Source organism: Varroa jacobsoni, unplaced genomic scaffold, assembly GCF_002532875.2.
Source record: "Varroa jacobsoni isolate VJ856 unplaced genomic scaffold, vjacob_1.0 scaffold_1298, whole genome shotgun sequence".
Lineage (NCBI taxonomy): Eukaryota > Metazoa > Arthropoda > Arachnida > Mesostigmata > Varroidae > Varroa > Varroa jacobsoni.
In genome coordinates, this window is record NW_019214200.1 from 85,216 (window position 1) to 110,840 (window position 25,625).

General features: G+C 38.7%; 3 protein-coding genes and 2 long non-coding RNA genes across 10 annotated transcripts; 4 read left to right on the plus strand and 1 right to left on the minus strand.

Moving 5' to 3' along the window:
• Positions 1-20: 20 nt before the first annotated feature.
• LOC111268541 (alpha-L-fucosidase) lies at positions 21-12,844 on the minus strand. Of its 2 annotated transcripts, none has more exons than XM_022847587.1 (10): positions 12,754-12,844; positions 12,480-12,621; positions 9,480-9,648; positions 9,116-9,249; positions 5,756-5,993; positions 3,734-3,867; positions 3,080-3,310; positions 2,489-2,659; positions 1,586-1,763; positions 21-211 (listed from the first exon to the last, which is right to left on the minus strand). In XM_022847587.1, the coding sequence occupies exons 2-10, from the start codon at positions 12,590-12,592 to the stop codon at positions 140-142; spliced, it is 1,440 nt and encodes a 479-aa protein (XP_022703322.1). In that variant the 5' UTR covers positions 12,593-12,621; positions 12,754-12,844; the 3' UTR covers positions 21-139. The 2 variants fall into 2 exon arrangements, with proteins under 2 accessions (XP_022703322.1, XP_022703321.1); XM_022847586.1 differs by having other exon boundaries at positions 12,480-12,624.
• On the plus strand, positions 7,577-9,029 carry LOC111268549 (uncharacterized). Its single transcript, XM_022847608.2, has one exon. The coding sequence runs from the start codon at positions 7,687-7,689 to the stop codon at positions 8,392-8,394; it is 708 nt and encodes a 235-aa protein (XP_022703343.1). The 5' UTR covers positions 7,577-7,686; the 3' UTR covers positions 8,395-9,029.
• On the plus strand, positions 9,688-11,574 carry LOC111268551 (uncharacterized). Its single transcript, XR_002685282.2, has 2 exons — positions 9,688-10,479; positions 11,105-11,574. It is a non-coding gene; the product is annotated as an uncharacterized LOC111268551 (long non-coding RNA).
• A 1,280-nt stretch (positions 12,845-14,124) lies between the features above and the next one.
• qm (geranylgeranyl pyrophosphate synthase quemao) lies at positions 14,125-24,960 on the plus strand. Of its 5 annotated transcripts, XM_022847600.2 has the most exons (7): positions 14,125-15,143; positions 19,074-19,270; positions 19,433-19,823; positions 20,620-20,916; positions 21,973-22,174; positions 22,516-22,738; positions 23,190-24,960. In XM_022847600.2, the coding sequence occupies exons 4-7, from the start codon at positions 20,656-20,658 to the stop codon at positions 23,335-23,337; spliced, it is 834 nt and encodes a 277-aa protein (XP_022703335.1). In that variant the 5' UTR covers positions 14,125-15,143; positions 19,074-19,270; positions 19,433-19,823; positions 20,620-20,655; the 3' UTR covers positions 23,338-24,960. The 5 variants fall into 5 exon arrangements, with proteins under 5 accessions (XP_022703335.1, XP_022703336.1, XP_022703337.1 ...); XM_022847601.2 differs by lacking the exon at positions 19,074-19,270; XM_022847602.2 differs by lacking the exon at positions 19,074-19,270 and having other exon boundaries at positions 19,436-19,823.
• Positions 15,154-17,492, plus strand: LOC111268550 (uncharacterized). The gene is made up of 2 exons (XR_002685281.1): positions 15,154-15,275; positions 17,374-17,492. It is a non-coding gene; the product is annotated as an uncharacterized LOC111268550 (long non-coding RNA).
• Positions 24,961-25,625: the final 665 nt, after the last annotated feature.

Sequence of the window (25,625 nt, forward strand, 5' to 3'; positions counted from 1 at the left end):
CTGGATCTACGAAACGCACATAAAGATTGCAAATATATTTTTATTTCATAGGTGTAGAATTTTTAACATTTTCAAATTACAAAAAGTAGGTATTCGTGGATATGATAAACGACAAACTTTGGCCAACAGTATTTAGGCACTAAAGCCTCAGCTCAATCTTAATAACAAACGCCGATGTGGGCAACAGGCTTCGAAGCAATGGAGGAGGCACCTGAAGGCAGAAAATGTTCAATATTCAATCATGAAAAAGCATGAAAGGGTACTTTTCGAAACCCTCAAGTATATTATATCATTGTCAATGCGATCAGTAAAGTTTAGTTTCAACTAAATGAGTTACGTTAAATGCCGCTTTGATACTGAATAAATGTATTATAAAATAAGCCCATTACAAAAAAAAAATGATATAACAAACGTTTCAGAGATTCTCACGTAAATAGTTCTTCAAAACTCCACTTGTCCGAATTGATGTCCAGTACTATGCCATTACATCTGTATCCCATTATAAAACAATATACACTACAATCACTAAATTCATGGCCCTGTGCATTGACAACGGTCCGCTTTTTCTATAACTTCTCAAATGTTTACAAGTAAACTCAACTCAACTCATTGTTAAACCAGTTCATGGTATATTGGCATCACCGTTAGGCGTTCTATCAGACGGCTAGCTTCTACCACGAAACGAATCTATGCCTGGATTCGATCCTAGACCACCACGTGCTGTCGAATATTAGCAGGCAACCACTTTAGCTACTAAGGTACCACGCCTACTCATCGGCATCACAATAATAAACAGTCCCAATTAAGCATTCCTGTTAAGACTAAATCTATTAAATTACACTTAAATATGTGGAAATTATCTTCCACAATTCTGTAATCAGACGCTAACTGCTAATGTAAAGGTTCAAGGCCATCAAACACGTTAATACATTGAACCATTATGTGCAGTATATTTAATACAGTTTTGACATATAGAAAAGGTTTTGACATATGGGACAGATTTATTGATAAAATAGTTGTTAATAATTGCTCTTAAAACGCAATTTAAGTTGTCCTACGAAATATCACATGCTTCCTTGCTGCACTTGATACTCCGTTTACGAAAACAGTTCCACTGATTATTGGAAAATCATGTGTTGTAACAGGTTGTACATAAGGACTCAATTAGCGCAGCATCAAAAATGACTTAGATGCTTTTCCTACAGTGAAATTCAAATTCTTGTGATATAAAATTGCGTTTGTATTCGTATATTGAGAACCATTTAAGCCAGCTAATTTTTAACCTCCAAATTAAATCACACCCAAGTTCTTAGCCGAATTTAGCCATTGTTCACGATGTGTAAAGCCGGTCAGCAATAATATGATTACTATCGACGTATTTGCTATCAACACTCCCATGCCAATAATACCCGCGATATGTCAAAATTGTTCTTGCGGCGCATCCCTTGTAAGCAAAGAGTATTCTGACAAACATTTAAGAAGTCATAGTTTACCCCTATTGTAATCGTAACCGTAGTTTGTACATGTTCAGGTGATAATTATATGTTAGAGTGCAAGGTTAGTCACAAGGACTTCTTCAGGTTACCTTAATTATAACCCCTTGGGCATTGGCAGTGTATTCGAGAACCTGCTTATCGCCAAGACGAGTCATGACAGAATTTGTACCCAAGCTAAGTGAGGTAAGAGCTCCAAGCTGAACTTCATCGTTTGTAGGAAGAGCTAACACAATGGCGTACACTGTCATGGGGTGTTTGCTTGTGTACCTGTAACATCAAGTTATTCAAAATCTTAGTCCTGTTTCATATGAACAATAAAATTCTTCATACTAATATGACTGCAAATGCGAGTCTATTTCTTTACCGCTTACCCAATGCATTCGTGTCTTTAAGTGCCGACTTCATAAAAAGTGCTAAAAAGCAAGCAAAGTTCCCATCCGTTTTCTGGGCAAGAACGGTAGAATATTGAGGAGCCCATGTTACTATCGGCCCTCGACTTACTGTGACTCGATAGTAAAAGTTTACAAACCCCGCATGAAAGTGCAGGTTTTCGATTTAATAATAAAGCTCGCCTTGGATGTGTTAAATTTCGAGGTCTCGCTACCGTTATCGCATTGAGCTTTACTGCTATTCGGTGCTATAATGCGTAAATGCGTCAAAACATTAGTTTGATATCTTAAGATACGACGCGATATTTGTGGCTGTATAATTGGCATCTGTATAAATTATACAAGTCATTGCATATTACTATCAATAGTATAAACATTATCTCTATCAGACATTGAGGCCTTAGTCTACTGAGCGCATCGACTGATAATCATAAATATATTACTAACTAGTATGCAGTTCTCGACAAACTATGAAGATTATTATTGTTATGAAGGCAGATTTGGTCAAAAATTAATTAGGTACTCCTTGAAGACGCTAAGACTGTGTTACATCACGACAAAAGCAATATTAGGTAATATTCTGAGATACGGAATGGCGCTTACCAAACATTTGCATTTAGCCGGTCATGTTGTACAGTCCACGGCCTACTCTCGTAGATTGCTTCTCCGTTGCTGTGCAACCATTGGCCAAGTTGTAAAAGACGCTCCTCGAAGATGGGATCTATGATGCCATCTGCACGAGGACCCACGTTGATTAGCAAATTTCCATTGCAACTATAAACAGTGTCGAGTAAGAAAAAGCAGGAATTAGCCAAAGAAGTATTCTGCATATTTCGTGCGTTTGTTTCATTGGTACGTTTTGTCAAACTTTACATTGTTTTTCAGTTATCTCTTTTTTATAAATTCAGAGAACAAGTAAGATGGGTTGTGCACATTTATAGACACCAGTGAGGGTATCCTCTGCATTATAGATAAGCCTAATGAACTAAAAGAAGTTTTACCGACTACTAATACATGCATTTTGCAGCACTACGAACTGCCTACGGTTCGGCTTTAACTTAATGACTCCAACCGAAAAGTCCTCGATTCCAGCCCGGTTGCCTTTTCTAGAGCCGTTTTCTAGAAATTTCTAAATAAAATTTTATTTTATTACAGCTTCACACAGTTTATCAACTCAAGAGCACACCTACTCACCTAATAGTCTCGGCCATCACGATAAGAAGCTCGTGAAGCGAATAAACGTCATCAGAACTCATATTTCTTCGGTATCCCCAAGAACTCTTGTCTAAAGTCATGGCATTTTCCCATTTGTGATACTTCAGTTCACCTGGATTGTAACGGTCAGCGTAATTATAGAAATCTCCATGTTTACCCCCGGTTCCAATGCCCCAACGGTCATTCACCAATACCGTATGCTTCACAGGGCTATACGAGCAAAAAGAGGGCACTAGTTAGCCAAAAATCAATGAAAGACCCTTATGTTGGATTATCGCCAGCAATCACCTGTTGCTAAATTTTTCTTTTATGGACTGCGCATACTCACGACAAATTTATTTTTCTAAAATAATACATATGCACTTGACCTGCTACAAACAAGATTCGAAGTGACTAGTGAATATATAGAATATTCATTGCATTTTCCAGTGTTTTTTCCAACTTATCACCTATATAGGCAAGCCGTAGGAAAAGCCTGATAGCGATAGGATATGCCCCACCTATTTATACAAATTAATACCGGACCAATTAGACTACTATATGTATAAAAGAGCTGCTAAGACGACCCGCCTCAGAATTAACTCGGTTGTTTGATACGTCTCGGAGGCTAATGCTGCTGCACGCTTACCTTACCTATCATTGTAGAGCCATGCAAGGAAGTGCGTGGAGTTCCAGTACTCAGGTGTAGCTTCCCAGTCTCCATCGGACCATATAACGTCTGGCTTGTACGTATTAACAATATCGATCAGTTCCGGACCAACTTTAGCCTAAAATAGTTCAGTCATTTAAATTTTCTCTCAACAAAGATTAATGTTTGGCAAAATCGTTCTTCAACGATCAATATAAAAAAAATATATGTGGGGCAAAATAATGCATGTCTGAGGACCATTTCAAAGGGTATATAATAAATAACGGGCACATTCAAATAAAGTTAAATGCTAAATATAACTTACGCATGATCTTAAAGCGTTAGATGTAAAAAATATTACTTGCGTCAGATAGATTTACAATGTCTTGCTTTAAATGAGCCATCTAACGACTTCTGACTTGATTATTTTCAGTAATACAATTAATACTCGCACATTTGGCTGCAAACCGATGAATCAAGGCAGTGTTAAACGAACATCAGACTTTACTGAATGGATTTGGTTCCTTGAATTTAATTAAAAATCTCAATATGACAACTACACATTTCTCCTTAGAACAGAAATTTCAATTAAAACTGGCAGAACACTTGGAAACGAATATGGGGTGCAAATAGTAACCAAAGAGATAAATGTTTTATAATTGCGAATTATATCAAATCTCTTATATCGTCATCACCGTCACATGGTTGACCATATGATGACAGAGCGAAGACTAAAAAATCGTGTTTTTTCACCGTAGTAAAAACCGTGAGATAAGAAATGTTGGCCATGCGGAGCCGTCGACACAATACCTTTTCGAATTGCTGTCCATTTATTAATATCAATAACCTATTTGATCAGTCAGGGCTGACAAAAAAGTCCCTTGAACTCGCATCTACGACGTTGATTCATGCTATGGTCTAATAGAATTTATTATTGGCAGAAGTGTTTTGTAACAAACGGTGTTGTTTTAAGGTTTTTCGTGGTATTTTACCATGTAGATAAGTCAAGTAAACGTCATATAAGATAGAATGGTTGTTACACTGGATACTTAGTAACTGGGCATAGTTCATTTAAAAAATTACCTAAATAAGAAACCCATTGGTCACTATGCGGAAGAGTCATGCCAGCTTCATCTATGGCCTAAGGAAAAGAGATGTAGAAGCGTTTCCGATGTAGAAGGTAATATTTTTTGTTAGGAGGGTTGAAATTACAACAAAATTATATTGGTGTTTCTTCTACAAAATACAAACAACTGTTGCTAAAGAAAACGTTGCTAAAGAAAGATTCTGATAAAAACATTAACTAGCCTTATTAATTAATCTCAATTCGATTTTTTATGGATTGTTTATTGTCACAATAAAGTGATAAAGTTTCTTATTTTTTTTTAACTTTTATAGCGTTTTAGTAACGAATTTTGAGATGCATATCATTAAAAAAGTTTTTCATGAATTTTCAATAAAATGGTCTTTTGTTTTTCTTATCTAAAAGCTATTATGTACCTTCATTTCCGTTGCCCATGTGTCAGTTGTGTCGTACAGGGTTCACTGGAATAAACTAGTCGGGTTTCCTTACCTAAATTTTCCATTCTGATAAATTTTTTTGTAAAGTTTGTTTTTCAGCCTTTATTTAATTTATTCTAGCTACGATGTGGACACTATTGATAATGAAATAGAAGTTAGTGTGTTGAGTCGTCGAATGAGAACGAACAACTAAACAAATAATTTTTCTTCAAGACAAGTAGATTGACCAGTTAGTGCAATGAATAACACCAAACTTTTGAAAAGTCGTGGCAAACAATATTCCAAGAGATTTAGTGCTGTCATATACGAATGGCCTGAAGACTTGTTTCTTTAATAATAACATACATATACATATATTAGCCAAAATTGATCAGAAGAAATCTGACTGGGGACGCGTGTACTCAAAATAGGTTTGTCAATAGACAATAGCAACTTTGGCCTACCTAAGTTACAAATGAGATTTCCTGCATATTATTAGAACCTAAAGCCGGATAAATGAAACGTACCTTCACAAAGTTCTGTGTGGAGAATAGATTAGCCTTATCTCGCAGATACAGAGGGTTAAACCACTCGAAAAGTGAATGATAAAGTCCGAATCGAAGATCCCCCGAGGCACGTATTGCATTCGCAAGTTCACCAACGAGATCTTTATTAGGACCAACATCACGCGAGTTCCAGTTAAATGAGGTGGCCGATGGCCACAAGGTGTAACCTTCATGATGCTTTGAGGTCAGTACTACGTATCTATAATATAATATGTAGAGTATAGTAAACAGAAGCAAAACCAAAAGAAGCCAAAGGGAATAGAAGTTATCTTTTCATACAATTCGAAGCTGTGAGAATATTTACAGTATTCAAGCAATTTGATGAAGTTTAGCCCCGTTTATAGGATCGTTAAACGAACCCAAATTGGAGTTTATACACGACTTTAAATTAAAATGACATTTTTTTTTCTGGGAACAGCATTATCAGAAATAAGAAAAAATCGCTCTCTTTGATATTCTCAACTTCCTCAATGATTACTACATCGGATAAAGACTGATTTTGACGACCCATTGAAGACATGATTCAGCAACTTCGGTGATTATAACTGTGTTCCTTGTACCGTCAGTCTATATTCAGCCCATATCTGGTTATAAAATTAGTTAACCTGCAAGCTGTTCTATTCAATAGACCCTATTTGATAGTGCTATTCTAAATTTGGATACATTTCTAACGTTTTTAAATAACAGGAATACGAACAAAAATACGGTGTCGCCGAAAGCAGTAAGTCTAATTAGACGCAAGGTAATGTTCTTTACTAACTACTTTGAAAATTCTAATTAACCGGCATCAAGCGTAACCATTCACCAGATGATAAGTCGTATTTTTTATTAGATTTTCGTTACATTGCGCCGTGTCTAGTAAATGAGACTAGTAGTAGTATGAAAGTTTGTATCATTACAGCATAACCCATAACCTTTGTCAGAAGCAGTTCCTTCTCGCTCCTGTTGTCTCTAATTTTTCTCAAAAAACGTCATTTAGCATTTTCTATTGACTGCGCAAATGTACGTTCTGCTGGTTAAACAGCAGAAAAATAACTATCAGGCTAGATATAATGTAGAAATCCAAATTCAGTCGGGCGCAGGCAGGATTGATTGTCCAGCTGACTGATCAGTTAATGGGCGTACCCAGCGTTACTGCCGCTACCGTTGCTGTTGCCGAAACAACCATCGTAGTCAGAGTTTTTTCCGCTGTTTTATGACACTACCAATATCACAACTGATAGCTACTGCTTGTAGACTGTGTTACACGATTCGCGGCTGTTATTTTGATAACGATAATAACAATGTCGACGGTAACAAGAACAAGCTGGGGTGGGGGAGGTAGTATTTTCCCGACGGCCCCCTCCTATTGTAGGTGGCGTGCAGCCAGAGATAAGCATGTTTTACGTTGCGATAGCCGCATGGCGTAGGCCGTTATATATTGTATACAATATGAGGCACCTAATATCACTACAAAGGGCGAACAAATCGTTCCGTTTGTATTGCTTGATTTTTGTGTGTTACGGCCCACTACCGCACCGTTTACCAATGTTGCTGCAGACACGGCTAACACACCCCCACCCGAGAACCATCTTCCCCGCAACTCGTGAGGGCCAGGGCAGCATCATGGCGCATGTTCGTAACCCAAGTCACAATTCTGGTTTAGCAAAGGCATCAAAAATATCAGCAACTGCTCCTGTAGGTGAGGGCAGGTGGTAGCCGCCGAGGCAGCTTTCGTATACGACAGTAGTAGTCATATTGCCGAGAGGAATGAGAATATAAAAGCTAAGCTCTGTGCTATTCAAGTATTGTAAGTTACTCATTACAGTGATATATACGCAAACAAGCCGTAGATCTAGATCGCTCTAAATCGTGAAACGGAGACAGCCAATAATAGACGCCCGTTGAAGATCATGCGCACATTTGTGCTTGTGAGTGGCGCGCTGTGCGTGGCAGCGGTCGTTAATGCCGGTGGTCACCTCGGAGGATACGGAGGTGATAGCCTAGAGCTTGGCGGAGGAGGGGATCTGGGCGGAGGAGAACATGAAGGCCATGGCTATGTTAAGGACATTACCAAGATCATAACAAAAGCGGTACCCAAGCCGTACCCTGTCCCGGTACCAAAACCTTATCCCGTTCATAAGGTAGTGCCTGTACCTCACACTGTACATGTGCCTAAGCCATATCCTGTTCCAGTGAAGGTACCCGTAGTTAAGAAGATCCCCCAGATCGTGCCTGTTCCCAAGCCTTACCCAGTACCTAAACCTTATCCTGTACCCAAGCCAGTGCCTGTACCGGTTCCCGTGCCCGTTTACAAAGACAGTCCGTATCCCGTTTATAAGCATATTCCTATTCCAGTTCACAAGCCTGTTCCGGTGCCTGTGAAGGTCCCTGTTCATGTGCCTTTGCCCGTCCACAAAGAGATTCCCGTGCCCCAGCCCGTTGAGGTCCCTGTGAAGGTGCCTGTGTACAAGCAAGTTTACGTCAAAAAGCCCGTCATCGTGCCAGAGCCTGTCTATGTGAAATCACACCATGGCCACGGCGATTTTGGAATTGGCGGAGGTCTGGGAGGCGGACACGGGGGTGGTCTTGACGGAGGTTACGGCGGTCACGGATGGTAAAGAAATGCAACGATACCGTATTACAATGCGTTAAAAGCGTCCACCATCTTAAGAGAAGGAGACAACTGTCATCATTGTTACAGCGCTTTTGACAAAGCAGTTACCTTAATCATGTTCAAAGGCACGTTTGATACTAGGTTAAAATCACACGGTTTTCAAAAAACCGAAAGCCGATTGTATAGATAACTGTAAATAAACTGATGTAAAAAGTTTTAAGTATTACACAGATACAGTTATTTCCCTGTGACAATTCGTGCTAAATGTTTGTGATACTGCACCAATATTAATGTGCGAGGCATTCGGCTATTAAAAATTAGAGCAAATTTTTTTAAATAGGGACCCCTGACCCTTTTCTGTGCTGTTCAAAAATGAGACGTGGGCTGACTTGTAGAAACGAAACATCAAGCAGAGAAAAACTCATGCGTTCGCAATGACACTACAAATACGAACTCACAACCAATGCAAAAGCAAATTAAGTAGAACGAGAGCAGGCTATTCGGCGTTTATAATAGCCACAAACAATGCTCAATATTTTCATGGTAGCAGAATCGTGCATTGTACTATTTCGTTTATACGAAGTCGCTTCTAAATGTACATATATAATATAGGCCTTTAAATAGCACTCATTTTTAATAGTTACACGTGTTTTCAGTTCTACATAGAGTTTCATGTGCATGTCAGTGATATATATACAATTATATTCGACCTAATACGCATTTACCTTGCTCCGGCGCGGCGAAACAAATCAGCCCATTGAGATGCATTGAAAAATTCGGCCCGGAAGCTACGTGCGAAGTCGGCATACGTCCATCCAGGCGGATAGTTTTTAGCCATGAAGTTTACTATGTCCTTGTTCTACACATAAAAGAAAACTTTATGTAACTACATAATATATAGCAGATAATGTAACGTTTAATTTTCCTTTCTCTGTAAAATCTTCACGACCTTAGAAGAGCCAAAGGGTTTTACTTTATGGGACGGCATGATGGAACGCTAATATTTTTAATGCAGTGGTGTCACGTGGAGACGCATACGAAATATTCAACATCATTTGCTAACGCTTCTATGGCTTGATATCCACATACCGGTACGCCCTGCCAATCCCACCAGAACCATTCAGAAACGTACGACGGAACGGAGAAAACGCCCCAGTGGACGAAGATACCGATCTTTGCTTGGTCATACCACGTTGGTGTTGGGCGGGTGTCTAGCGAACCCCAGTCAGGCAGGTAACGTCCATCATTTTCAAATGGCCTAGTTTGGAAACCGAGACAAAAGAGAACTTTCCTGATCATTCCAATATTGGAACTATCTTTTAACTATGTATCACATACTTAACGAAAAAACAAAAAAGACCGTATCATAAAGCATAACAATCGTACGGAGGTGCTTTGAAAAGCTTAGTCTTTTTTTCTCTGTCATATTTATTATCACACATCTATAAATACCTTTTGTTTCTTATATTTTTTTTCAGAGTGTTGTACTAACTTATAAATTATATTCAACGGACGCTCTATGAGTATATGTTAATAGTGCGGACAGGGGAAGTCTCACAAAAAATATTTCCATAATGCTGTCATGAAAAACGTGACGTCGGCATAGTAGCACATATCAGCGCCTCGGTTACGGGTCTTCTAATACTTGCAGTACGAACATGACTTAACGTACTTTTAAACGAACAAACTGGATGGGATGTGCCATTGTTGTCGGTGATAGAGGATCCTTTCGAAGGGTGCCGAAATCACTACATAGCTTTTGGTTGCAGTCGAAAAATGTATCTAACACGTGCATTTGTTGAACCTAGCTCATAGATTATGGTACCTTAAATGAGATAACTCGACAATAACGGAAGGTAGGATACCCTCACTTTTGAGCAGGCCAAATTGGGCAGCCAAAGGCCCCCAGCAGAGCTCAACGTTCGATTGGGCGGAATCGCCGGACAGCTTCGTATCGTAGCCATGTTTGAAACAGCACATGCGCTGATGAAAACAAAAATAATACGAAACAATACCGACATCAAAAAGGCAGCCGTATGCTTCTGAAATAGGATATATCGCTACGCGAACTATATGGTGACAGCTAAAGGTATCGTTGATCAGACGCGAGTTCCAGATATGTGGCATTTAAAATATAGCTGCTTCGACTGGAAGTTTATGAAAGACATTAATATAACTTACTTTACATTAGCCTAACTGTATTCTTCATGTAGACCCACTCCATGCTTTACTAAGCACAATATGGTACATCTAATCGCTTGGGTAAGATGTAGAGAGAGTAACTTGTAAAAATAGCTCGACGCTCGTTATTGGACACCAGGTATTAATCCGATAGTTCTGGAAACACCGTAGCTAACAAGACAAATTTTTCAGTCGCTGGATATTTTCAGTTCCGGACGAGTGTCAGCGCATATGGCTGAAGCTGTCTAACTCTTTAACTGGCTAGGGGATTGCATCCCGAATTTCAGTGGGTCCCCAGGGTACATAATCGAAAACTTGAAAATTTGAAAAAGCTTCACTTCTCCTTTACATACCACCTAGCAGAGTAACTAAGGTTCAATTCCGGAGCATACTGACGCATTTTCAAGATTAAACTTGACTGAGACAGAACTTTATATATATAGCTTAAATGGAGACACTGTTTTCCTATACGTTTTGACTGGTGTTGTGTTTGAATTTCGCAATGCTCACATATGGCATTTTTTTTTTGGTAGAAAACACTAACTCCGGTTATAAGCGCGCATTCGAGTAATGAATATTCATCTGAAGTCAACTCGTTCCGGCGTAGCCTGAGCTCCCGCGAAGTATTTTGATCTATTTCATTCGCAGCTGAAGGTATACATGATTTGCACAGCACGACTGCTACATAAAGTAGCTAGAAGTGGCTTATCTCAATGGACGATGCTTAAAATATAGCCCAACATTTACGGCACCAAAGTGACTGTTGAAACAGTCTTACATATGCATATATTCAATTACTTAGTCTAAACGTTATTAAATAGGGTTAAACAGAGGGCGAACGTATGTTACCAACATTATTTTGAAAATTTGAAAATGCTGAAGATGTCATCTAGCAGCAAAGTGTGTCGCTGTATATTCGTATATTTGAAAAGAATTACTGGGTCTAACTCGTGTATTATCGTATTCATGTAATAAAGAGTAAAGCGAATCATTATAAACTTTAGTTAATCGATCTGAAGGCTCTTCGCTACAAAATATCTGAACAGGGCAATGTATTTATTCTCTCTGCTGCTGTTAAAACACTCCCATGTTAATGACGGGTATAAGCTATTTTGATGCTGGGTCAGTTACATATATATATATATATATATCACTCGTCCATAAGATGTAAATGATTTAAGTAAGCTCTTGCAATACTTTGTTGGCATCACTGGTGTGGGATATTCTAATTAAGAATTTTGCAGTGATAAGTGCTGTTAGCTCACAATTCTTATTAAGAAGATATTCGAACTATAACTATGCTCTAGTTTTTGCGTCCCATTTTATACAAGCCTTGGATAATCTGGTTCTATTGGTCACGTTATTGTAAGCATTTCATACTACGACAGTTTTTAAGTAACTTATGTAGGTTGAATATCGTTTACCCTTCAAGTGGTGGAAACACGCCTGTGTTTTTATGTAATATATGTAGTTACGGTAAGCTAAAGCCGAATAATAATTATTCGCCATGTGCAGATTTTTTCCATGTAATACCTCTTCGACAATATTATTTCATCAGGTTATTGTTTTCATCGAGTTTTATTCCTCTCCAATCTGGTCTACTAAGACACGTTGCTTTCTTCGGTATGTTTGTTCTGGCAAGACCACACCAAAGCGTTTGCGCAATCATCATCACAAGGAGAACAATGACGTTTACGATCTCAGCTGTCACGGAGCCAAAATGCATACAGAGATATTCTTAACACCTAACGAAAAAAAGTTTGGACTTTAGAGATCTGCTGATTTTTCCCGGAGCAATTAACTGATGTATTTTCTAAAATAAAGTGATTTCGTTAATGTTCAGTCTGGTCACCACGTTCCGGTAAGGCTCGAAAAGCAATGAAGACAACTCTAAAGGAAACTAGTTACCATGCACTGACGCTTGTCACGCAGAGTCCGGTCAGTGCTACCCTTAGCAGCCAGCCAGCGCAAATGGCTTTACACCATGGCCCCGAAGGCGAGTGGCTTCTTTGACTTATCATTTCTTCTTGCTCCCTGTATTTCTAACGCACTACTGTGAACATCGAGAAGCACAAAACATACGGCGAAAGTCAACACAAATTAAATAAGTTACACTCGATCAAAAATGCTTCTCAACTAGAATGTTCAATTGATAGCTCGACGTAGCTAGAGGTATACGTACATAGAGGCAATCGGTAACAGCCAGTAATCGATCGAGGAACTACTGCATCTTTTTCGCTGCTACAGAAATAACATCTACGAAATAGACAATGCCTTACTGTAGATATTGGTTGGCTGTAAAACAGCGACCCTTACACACAGCTGTCCCCCTCAGTAAGAACTAAGACGTTATCTCGCTGGTGCAAATCTCTTGAATCAATTACAAGGGCTGGGATGGCAATTCCTATCATTGACCAGTAATATTTACAGGAGAGATTACACGAACGAAATACGGGCGGTATGGGAAACGATGTTATAAACACTTCTAATGATTGTATGCATCCTAATGGTTGGATTGTGTCTCAGCTTGAAGTTTACCTAGAGAGACAACTCATAACTAGATCAGTCTAAACTCCATTTTCTTACTAAAGCGTGATACGTTGAGTAGTAGTTATGGTAAGTTTATGATAAAAAAAAAAAAGATGGTTTAGAAATTCCGCTATTAAGTCACGATTTAACGTCATTTTTTGATTATATTCAAAAAAGCGTTTGTCGTGTAAATAGCACTCTGTACGGAATCCTATCTGTAGGTACAACTACTAATCGTAACTTCAATACAAGGTTTCATTACACTGTCCAAAAGTAATATCTGAAGGCCACCTGAGGCCTCAAACAAAAATATAGGTCTATAATTCACTAATCTGCGGAATCTCGTCCTTTTGAGTATAACTCAGAAAAAACCATAACGTATGTGCAGCGCATCTCATTTATATAGGCTAAAAAACCGTTCATTGCAGCATTCAAACGTATGTAGATGCGTTTGAATGCTACAGCTAAAACTTGCCTGGTAACTTCAGACCCGAAATCCTGTTGACTGCAACAGAGGCAAATATTTCTCACGGGCCAGCGGCCTGAAAATAATGACAGTGCATTACTTCGTTAAACAAAAAAAAAACGTTTTTAGCATATAGGCACTTGATAGAACTAAGATCTTGAGCAGCTGGCCGCAGAATTAGTTCGCCATAAAATGCTATAATGGGAAAGGATGCTTATGTACTAATGCCGATCTTCTCTGTTACACAAGCGGGTGATTAATTCAAGAAGTCGCTTTGTTTTAATTTGCCTCTCAGGTATTAATTCGATGAAGGGCGAATACAGGTTACGAATATACCAACATCGGTGTTACTCTGCGTCTCTCAAATGAACCGCAAGAATGTGTAAACTACATTTATATATATACCTTTTCATAGCAACGAGTGTGGTTTGTGCTGCGGCTGTCTATGCCGATTTAGTCAAGCAATATTTGTAAAGCTTGGGTATTTGACATCCCACAAACGTCATACTCCCTGTGAGTAAGAAGTGCCACGGCCCTCTGCCGTATCGCTTATAGATTTACTTTATTCAACACCAGGTTGAAGCAATACAGTAAAAGCAATTGCTCGTAAAATTGAGTGCCGTTTGGGTCAAAGATGGCACCGCGGTCTGGAGAGCAAGATCTGTGACTTCGTCGCGAGCTGCTGCCCGCGTATCGTTCAACAGCACTTCAAGCTCACCCCAAGTCTCTCATTGCATCCTCTCTTCGTCTGTCTGTCCGACTGACTGCCTGTGTGAGCGTCTGTCTTCCTCCTCTGCTATAGAAGCGGCACAGTCGCCCAAATTCCGTTGTTCAACGTTCTGCCGAACGATCGTCATTCCGCGCATTAAGCTTGGCGCCACACGGTCCTTCTGCTGTGTTTGAAGAAATGGATGGCTGAATGGTGGGATACAGAGTGACTAAGCGTTTGGCATAGAACCCTACTCGTTAAGGAGACTACCCCGGACTGTGACCAAGCGCCGCCCATACAACACATTAGTCACTTAACAGTCATCCAGCAGCAGCTAAATGAATAGTAAACATTACCTATTAATAGATACATCTCGCTATATTTTTCTGCGCGCCAATCTGGCAATTGTCGGTGTTCATCTTTATCTCTTTGGTGCACTGTGAGCATTTTTTGTTCGATACCGGCACTGAGCCTGATCGCGCGTCATTCTTACAAATACAAACCAAGTCGTGTCGTTATTTTGACGACTTTTCGCTGCATGCATTCGTGTTTTCCTGGGCGTGATCTCGGTCATCTGGCCAAACATCGTCAATTTGCGTCACTGGCCGAAAGAAAGAGACATATCGATTCCTGTATCCATCATTTTCGCCGCCAGTTTGCTCCACGGTGCCTGCTGCGTTGAACGGCTACTGCGTGATTAGCGTATCTATTTGAGTAGGTTCTAAGTCAGAAAAGCGGAAAGATGAGCGACTACGACATACATCAGAGATCGCAAACAGAATCTAAAAGGGACAGAATGACCGAGCTGTCGTCACCGTCAGCAACTTTGTCGGCATCGCAGATCAACGAAGAGAAAATCCTACTGCAGGTGGGTGGGTTATATTTATGTTTATTTATGGAGAATGGCAAAAGTGAGCGGATTACGAGTTGGTAATGAGCTAAACGGAAAAAGCAGAGTGCGTACTATGCGTTCGCAATGCCCTATTTCGGCCTTGGCTGTGTACGTGAAATGCGTGTGCTTCAATAACGTTAGAAGCAACCCGTTAGTTCTTTAACGAGCGAAATTCTGTTGCGATTATGTATGATTGTCAAGTATCTATGCGGATAAACGCGCACGCCGTTGTTGATATCAAATCTAGGTGCCTACAGCTGTTTGTCATATGGTCCTGTATTAGTGCGTAGACTGGAGTTTGCACGCAAGTAATGGGACGCCACCAATCCGCTAATAATGATAAACAAAAAATGGACCAAAGGCGGCGCTGGAGAAGTAGAATACGTAGTTAAACCAACTTTGTCTTGGTCGCATGAGTTTGTCTTCGATCCCTGGCCCCTCAATATGGGTTGAATCTGAGTTTTTTAATTTTGGGATTTTAGTCCTATGGACGCAGTATATGACACATTGGTTATCTAATGTTGGGAGAATGCGTTTTGTTAATATCAAATTTCTCTCGTCCGTTCCATTTATTTATTGTTTACATATTCAATGTCTACGTGAAGCGACGAATCTTGAATTTATTTGAACTTATAAGCTTGACCCAATGGGATTTTACACTTACGCCAATTTTACTACTGATGCGCGAATTCGAAAAAGTCACCACGTGCATAATAATGGCGTTCTAAATACTCCACCCGCTACTGGGCACGAAGTACTCAACCTACATTCTGACGCTACGTGCTTAACCCATGTAAACATGTCACCATATGGAGGTGATTCGGAATCGGAGAGCCCGCAGCTGATTCAGATGCGCACGTTGATACAGTGTAATGCTTCTACCGATTCTATCTTCGAGGCCGACTATGTATTGTAACAATGTTACCGTTGAATCTAACAGTACTAGTCGAGTTCACATGTAGTGAGCAACAATTTGAGGATATCCTATAGACGGTTCGCCTTTAAAAGAAGAATCCTCGTTACATTAAAATACGAGCTTGTAACACTATTTCCGATATTTTTGTTCTTGGTATTATTGTAATGTTCGACAACTACATATTTTATATTTTCAGCGGTGTTTTCAGAACGATCGAAACGCAAGCATAGACCTGTACATCAAAGCCGAGTATGATTTGTACTTAAAAGCCGAAAATCTCTTATTTAACATAGATGAAAATTATGCTGGTTTTAGTGAAATGGGTCCTTCATTAAAAATGTTAAAATCGTTTTATTTGTTTATGAAATCAAGTGATTAATCCATCGCTAATACAGACGTGAGATTGTGTTGAGAAGGATAAAACGAAGATTTCATTAATGTGAAAGCAATAAGCTTGGCACATAAGTCCTACATAAGTGATACTTTGGTCACATTGACTCCTTCAGTGCAAACAAGCTTTTGCCGTATTCAGTCTGAAAATATAATTTTCAGATTCACTGACAGTTATAGGACTATAAAACTAATTCAGTATTTTAGTTAGTGGATTAAAAAAAGATTATTTACTTTCGTTTTATCGAATTAAAAATGGGGTAATTTGCAGGTAAGCATTTCACACAGGTCTTACTTGTAGACTCATCACTTTACAGCTGTAGTGACAGATTTAACTGCATTAACGAATTCTAGGTCCGCTTTCATATACGTATAAGCCGTGCTGTAAACCTTACTATTCCCAATTGCTATTGTGTTACCTATGCCAACCCGTAGGCAAATTTGCGATTGCTTCGCGTGTAACATCCGCAGCACTTATCTCTCTTGCGATAAACACCATTCCTGTGCTGTAACGATTGCCCACACAACTTTACAATGCGCAAGCGGACGAAGCTAGAAATCACGTCACTTGAGCTTTGCATAACTATCGTTCCATCTCCATCATAACTACGCATGTATATCTAATTAAGTTGAAGTATATTGTGTTACACGAGTTAAATAAAATAATGAACTTTTAAATGTTATGTCCTAAAAAAATTCGATCGTGATTTTTATCTATGTTCTGCGGAGTATCATCTGTACAATACTAATTTGTTTTTCTTCGATTGTTCTCTGAATACATGTGTTGTGCTTATTTCTTGGAGGAACTCTTTTTTTTTGCATTGGAAGGTCAACGAAGCTGCCGAGCTGGTGGAGTGACATTTGCGTGTGTATGACAAATATATTGTATTTTGATTTCAGGTTGTATTTTGTCTTCTATTTAGTGGATGACATCATATGATGGGAGGTTTTCACTCACACGGATTAAGATCGCCAGATCTTATTTATAACTGAATTAAACATGATAATTTCTGACCTCTTGTGGGCGTGTAGTTAATTCTGGGAAATTTCCACTTAACGTTTCTTTATAGTGTCGACATTCTTAATAGCTATGAAACTATTTTATCTTCATATGTGTGTATCTTCGTTTGTTTACCTATCCGTCCGTTTGCCCTAAGGATGCTCTGTTTTTTTTCACACACGCATATTTGACGCAGATACGTACACAGAGACGTCCGGTGCAAACAGACTCAAAAGTGAATTACAGACCAGTCAGATTTAAACTATAACGACCTTAATATTCGCATTTTTTCGTTATTACATCTCTTTTTTATTTGATACCCCCGATAGTAAAGTTCCTTATTAACATTTACCGGTAAGTAGCATTAACCCTTAGCAGAAAATGGTTAAATATATGTATCTCCAAAGTAGAAGAACCATTATGATATTTTTTTTGGGTAGGTTAGGCTTGTCCAGTTCATGCTGATTCAGTGTAGCTGAATTTCGTTACTTTAATTGCGTAGTAAATTCAGGATTCAAGCCACTCACATGTCATTTTCAAAGTGTTCCTTTTTTAACCGGCGAACAGATTTTAACAGTCATGCATCAACCGATATTAGTTAATACAGATTCGTTAAAATCTTGCTTGAATACGCCCTATATAAAAAAATCCAGCGGGATTGAATCTTAGGCTAACAGGAGGCTAAAGGTCCTAAAATTATGAATGCTGAGAACAGCCAAAAGTTTAAAAAATATCAATCATTAATCAAACCCTATTTAGGATCTTCTGGTTTGTCCCACGGAACCCATTCACGAGTTTTCGGAAACCGCATGGAGGCCGGAGATAACAAGGGCCGCCCATTTGGGGTAAAGAAGAACCTTTAACGTTTTGGTAAGATCAGATAATAGCTGTTGACTCTCTGCAACTGCGTCCAAGTTTGTTTACATCGTCCCTAGAGCAAGCTTTCTGCCTGAGACCGTTGGCAACAAATCGAAGGAATCCGTGCTTTAGCCATATAAAATAAAGCGAACAGGCTCCGCTTCGTCGTTGGCTGAACGAGTCCTTCACAGTTGATCGCGCTGCGTATAGCCATATACATATATAGGTTCATATATTTATGCTGCCATATTTGATCTTTTATAACTCGCCTATGGTTATTCAGCAGAATGTTATTATTTCGTAGTGGGTATTCTGTAAATAAAACTTCATACTATGCTGTTCAGAATTCCTTGTGACTCTCTGTGTTGAGTAGGACTTGACGGTCGAATTGCACACAACTTTCTACATCTGACGCTATTTCCGTTCAGCAGCAGAAATCCGAGATAATCGGCCCATACGACTAGGCCTCTCATGCTTTCGAAGCGCACCCTCTTGTCGTGGTAGTATTCCTTGTGACTGCAGCTATTTATTTTGATTCTCACCCTGCTTTAGCAGCGGATTCGCAGACCCCTGATAAAAGCGGCAGTAAGGGATGCACTTCCGTGGTCTTCTCTTGCAAGCCGCTACATATCGCGGCAACGTGCGCACTTACGTGCTATAGTCCATATCTCGCTGACTGGAAAATATCATATTATTTGCCGAGTAGATAGTTTTATTTATGTCTGCATGGTTCCGATGACAGGTTAAGAATACGAAGGCCCCGACTAGTTTTGATAGGACTGGTTGTGTTCATCTCGAAGTAATCTAACATCGCGTGCCTCGATTGAACATAAACTATTCGCCATTCATTTTTCGTGCAAGGCCTGTATGAGTGCCGCTAACCGAAGACGGCTTACTTGATGCGTCCTAATTGATACACCGAGGATGGTACTTTTAATGGTAAGCATATGAGCTGGCAAGAGTCTCATTAAACTGCTTTCGAGCCTCACATTGCCAACACACCTTGTCTAAACAGTCACAATTTGCGGGGGCAGCGCGTTGACGTACCTTTTCTCGGAAGAGAGACAAATATTCTCTTCTTGTCTGTTGCGCTTTCCGCAGCAGGTGCTTTTCCGGCGCAGTCTCGAACCACTTGAACTAACTCGACATGAGAATTGGCCATAGCCGCTGTTATGAAATTCGCGAGAGTTAACCAAGGATACGCTAACCTGCAGCTCTTCCTAGAAGCCGTCTCACGTAATCGTATCCACGCACGCAAATCGAGGCACACACAAAATGTCCCACACAAGTACCTTTAGTGTCATCTAATTGGCCGACTAGTCGCGATTTTCAACGAGGCTCTAAAATTTCTACCTACCCTTTCGGCCGGGATTCATCTAATCACCCATGCACTCGAAAGGTCGGATCACCAACGTGTCCTTCTCGCTAGCCACCCCATCGCTTCTAACAAAATAAAACGGACTAGCGATAACGAGTCCTTCACAGCCATTCGGTCAGTGCTTATGTAGCTGTAAACGTGTATTTATTCAAATATTTATACTTGATTTATTATAATATATTTATATACCATGTTATATAAAAATTCTGGTTCAAGTTGTTAATACTCATCATTTTCTGACCGTAAATAGGCGTGGGAAATTCAGTTGGTAGTTCAACTTAAATACGCATATCAGGGCGACAAAAAATGGGTCGTAACCGTTTTTCTATTTTCAGTGGCAGGTTTAACCAGCAGGAAGAAACAGAATGACTGTACTGTACTTCATCGCTTTTCCTATAGTATTTTCTATATTCTCTACGCTGAATTCTCTCCAATGTTCAAAAGCTAGTTTGTTATTGTAACAATACGAATTGTTTTTATAATACAGTCAAGGAGTATGTGTCTCTATACCTATATACATTATGTATGTATTTCAATCAGACAGGAAAAAAATTTGTTCCAAAGAAACGGAAAGATTTCAAAAGAAATGTGGCTAATTGACCTATGTCCTTTTATATTGTGTACTCTGAGGTGATGATGTCCTCGATACATGAATGATACTGACAAGAACGAGGCGCATAGTCAGTCTTTTTTTTTCTTTGGTTTTTTGATTCAGAAGCAAAGAGCTGCTATAGTAACGTTGGTCCTTTTACTGGCAGTAAAATGGTGATGTCGGCAGTTAAATTATATTATATTGTTTAACGTCTACTTTTTGCTTTTTATTTGTTCTATATATGATAATATATTTTCCAAGTAATTATTTGTATTTTCTATTGCATGTCATTTTCCTGTTGCCTCGATACCCGCTCAGGCGTACGACTACATCGCATCTGTGCCGGGCAAGGATATGCGAAAAAAGCTGACCCTAGCATTTAATTTATGGCTGGAAGTCGAGGCCGACGTTTGCGCGAAGGTGGCCGAAATTGTGATGCTCCTGCATAATGCGTCGCTACTTGTCGATGACATTGAAGATGATAGCCGTCGCCGAAGGGGTGTGCCATCAGCTCATCGTGTGTTTGGACTCGCTTCAACATTAAATACAGCTAACTACGTGTACTTTATTGCTTTGGAGAAGTGCCTTAAACTGGGAAGATCTAGCGCCATTGAGGTTTGTATTGTGGACTAGTATCAGAAACATCAATTAACGTAAGGGACTATATTCTAACAACGAGCTCTTCATAATATCCACTTCCTAATAATAACGGTTATTTGCGTCTACATACGTTTCTAGTTTTTACAACCGTTTTGATTCAAGTCTTCCAGAACAAATTCTAACAAAAACATACTAGCTTGGCAGTTATGAACCTAAACGCCTCCCTCTGTCCCGGAAAGCGCTGTTTCCTGGGTGAGCAAAATTGCCTCAGCCATTCTATTAATAAGACGTAGGTAATCGTGGATGGTTTAGGAGTCAGATTGAAATCATTAAAATGGCTTGGTAATTGTGACCAACAACTGTCGCATCACTAGCAGTTAGTTTGCTGTCCAGTAGGAGCTACGCTAAGACGTACAGTTAAAGTTACGAATAGTTTTCCTTCATTTAATATGTCTGGTTTTCTTATTTGAATAACTGAAGATCTAGGATAATCGCATGGGTTTGGGGTGCATCCTCCAAGAGCAATGTGTTAGCAGTTCTAGTTAGAGTGACCACCCTAGGAGTCTTACTTATAAATATTCCTTGAGCGGCGAAATCTGTTACGCACATCTATATGTTTAGATTAATCAAATGCTAATAGATAAAACTTTCCTTTATATCTCTACATTATTGTGTAAACCAATTGTGCAAACAGAAGTCAGGTACAGCAACCCATTCCAATTCCTTTTGTGTTACAAATAATTTTTATATATTAAAGTTGTGTCCAATAAGGCTCTTGTAGGAACATTTCGAAGTAACGGTTTCCGTGCCCTTCTTGCGCCGAAAACAGGTACAGCGTTTCCCTCTTACATATTTAGAGTCAGCTTTCAAAAAGGCAATGCTAGCAGCTTCAGAAAGTGCTCAATAAGCGGCTTTTCCTAGTTGGTTCTGATCTCCCACTATCTAACAAAATATTGTAAAAAGCCGTATGGCCACACTTCCTAAAAAAAAATACGTTAGATATAAAAGACACGGTACTGGCACCTAGAATGCCAGTAATTTAACAAATAAGTGTAATTTTCAATCTTACAGGTATTCTCCGAGCAGCTTTTGGAGTTGCATCGTGGGCAGGGTATGGAAATCTTCTGGCGAGACTCGCTAGTGTGTCCTACTGAAGAAGAATATGAACTTATGGTAAAGAGGAAAACTGGAGGCCTGTTTGGTCTTGCAGTACGATTAATGCAGGTTTTTTCCAACAGTACCAAGGCAAATAAAGACTACTCTAAGTTAATTGGTGAGTATTTTCTTTTTCATCAATATTTCAACCGCTGCAACTCCTCTGTAGCTGGAGATATCCAGAGATGTTACAATTAATGATAATAGGTGGATTTAGGAATTTGTCGTTGATGACTGTTGTATGAAACGCGTAAAGTATGCTTTCCTAAAACAAAGCGCACTTTCTTTTGAGTTTTTCATCTCCGCCCGATAAGACCTTAGCAGTACCCTGAAATAAGGCCTTACCTAATAATTACGATAGAAGTTATGCTTGATACTAAAGGTAAACTATCCACGTATCGAATATTTAAGCATTCGTACTCTGAAGTGCTTAATTCTTTACTAAATTTTATTATTTAGGTCTGTTAGGATTGTACTTTCAAATTCGAGACGACTACGAGAATCTTCAGAATACGGACTATGCCAAAAATAAGACTTTTTGCGAAGATCTGAGTGAAGGTAAATTTTCATTCCCGATCATTCACGCTATTCGCAAAGATTCAAATGACGGGCGAGTACTCGGAGTTCTTCGGCAACGGACGCAGGATTACGACCTGAAGAAATACGCCGTATCTGTTCTTGAGTATGTCTTTGTAAATAAAGACTCATATCATTTAAGTGTTAAATAAGTGTTTTTTTGTATATGTTGTTGGTGTCAATGGTACATCGTATGTAAATTATATTAAATTAAATATACAGAGTTTTCCAAAAATGATTAGAAGTGTCATATCTATAGTAAAAAATGTCTTATCTAAACGGTACATTAGATGTGTATTAAAGTATAGCATCTTTCTAACTCTTTTACTTCTAAAATATATGCTTGATAATATAATCTAAATACGTTATTTTAAGCAGGTAATACAGTTGAAACGGAGCATAAGAGCACCCTCAGTTAAAAAATTTTCTATAATATTATTAGAGGTTCGCTAAGTAACTGTTGCTTCACATCAGATGATCTAAATATTGGTTGCGTTATGTCATGCTCATATTGTAGTTCGAGAACTGCAATTTTCCTTGTTTCTGTCGTGTTACAGATCCCTCGGCAGTTTCGACTACACGGTGGCACGTATGGAGAAGCTCGACGCTGAGTGCCGAATAGAAATTGACCTGCTGGGTGGAAACCCCTACCTTGAATCATTACTCAACGAACTTAGGACATGGGACCGTCCTACGCCCCCGTAAATGAAGGACTATGATAACTAGGAACGAAGTCAAAAATTGTTATGGTGACGAATTTAGCTAGTATCTGTTGTGAGGTAGCATATAACTAAAAGAGATTTATAACATTCTGTAAGCGTTTGGATTAGTGTACTGTTAGCGATACAAGTGTGGTGAGATGGCCTAAAGGCCATTCAGATTGTCCCTTTTTTAGCAAATTTGTTTACATTTCCTTGATGATTTTTATTGCTGTTTGTCTGCTTGCGCCAAAAGAATACTCAAGTTTCGTACCAAGTAAGCGTGGGCCAGTAACAAAATAATCTACCTGTAGTAATCACAGAGTCAACAGTTTCCAACAAAAAATTATTAAGTTTAGTATTCGGATCATGCATATGACGCACAGCGAATTTATAAGGAACCAAAACATTATCAAAATTAGCAGATATTACGAGAAGTGAATTAAAGGATGACAAAACCAATATTTTGTGTGAAACGTGCAATGCAGATTAATGCTGCAGAATTGTCAGCAACGCAAAAACTTAAGACATCGTAACACCGTAATAACATCATAAAAGAAGCAGTGAGTGAACTAAATTATTGAAAAAAATTCACCGAGAATGGTGAACTATCATCAGTTTCCGTAATCTTCGTAAGAAATTTATAGGTATCCATTTCCCTTTTTTCATACAGTTCAAAACTAATTATAACTATCAAAAGGCAGAAAACTAGTTTTAGGAAAACAAGTGCTTTTAGGACAAAGTCATATTTAACGTTCTTTTCGTTTCGCTTTTCAAACCTGCGACTTTTAACCACCATTGCTGCATTTTTTTTAAATGATTACAAAAACATTTGCAATAATTGTAAGGAATATTATGTTAAAGTAACAAATGTGTTTAAGCCGCATAAAAAGTGAGAGCGCGTATCTGTACGTGCACATCTCTGCCCACCTGTGCACAGCATGGTATTTGTTTATGCCAGACTATTGGGTTGGTATCAGTCTGACCAGGACAGAAGCGACGTGATCACATATGACTGTGTGCGTTTATATATATATATATATATATATATATATATATATATATATCGTAGTTCTATAGCGAAATGCTATAGAACAAAATAAAAATACGTTATAACGAACGAAGGAGCCGCACTGTAGTAGGCAGCATTAGAACTACTATCGAACTCATACAGTTAGGGTCTATTTTATTATTATTATTATTGTTGTTGTTGTTATAAATACTGTATAATAAATGAAAAACAACGCCCTATTTGATCAATTGTTCGGTCCAAAATGAAACGAAATGAATTGAAATGTGGAAGAATTACTCACATAATATAGCAAGTATTCTCTTACTGCCCTATGAATTAAGGATGAACCTCCTTAACCTGCGCCATAAACTTGCAGCTCTGTACAGAATGTATTTACATTCACATATACATTCTATTTATGGCTCACAAATATATATATATATATGTATATATATATATATATATATATATATATATATGTAGACGACAACAATGTGAGATTTATGTAGGGGTGTTAGCGACGGTGGTGGTGCTGCACGTACACAACAACAGTAAAATGGAACTAAAATGAACCGAAAAAAGGAAATATATCGTTTGCGAAAATTCATATAAAATGTACAGTTTTGTGTTTATCATTCTTTAGTACGTTGGTGTTCCCTAGGTAATAATAGACAGTACATATGTACATGATGTAAGTATCCATCATTCGTCGATTGTTCTTCGTGCGTAAGGTAAGGTGGCCAGTTTTCTTTTCCAGGTAATTTCATAGTGTTAGTGCGAACGGGTTGTAATCTCAATAACACTGCAGCGACAATGGGTTCCTCTAAGCTCGTTACAGCTCGTATACGGAATAGTGACCAGCGATAATGTAACTTTTCATAACTTCTAACCCCTAAAAAAAAACTTTCAAAATGAGCATGCGATGGGCAAAGTTTCCAGTATCGACAATCATTTTATGCCTAATAAAACTAACCAGCGAATCTTTGATTAAACAAATCTGCTTTATTTTAGGACTGTGAAACCCTAATTACTGTTAATTAGTTAAAAAACTGTGAATAAACTTTTGCGAAGTAATATATTCTAGATGTTAGAATATTATCACAAAGTGCAATTAAATTCAGTTTTTGCAACAAAAACAACACCATTTTAAAAGCAAAGGAATTCTTGTGAAGACAGGCATATGTACGCAAAATGCGCCTATGATAATGACAAGGAAACATTATTTATGAGTTCAAAGAAGAAAATAATTGAGGATGTTTTGCTTTTTATATAAAATAAAGAAT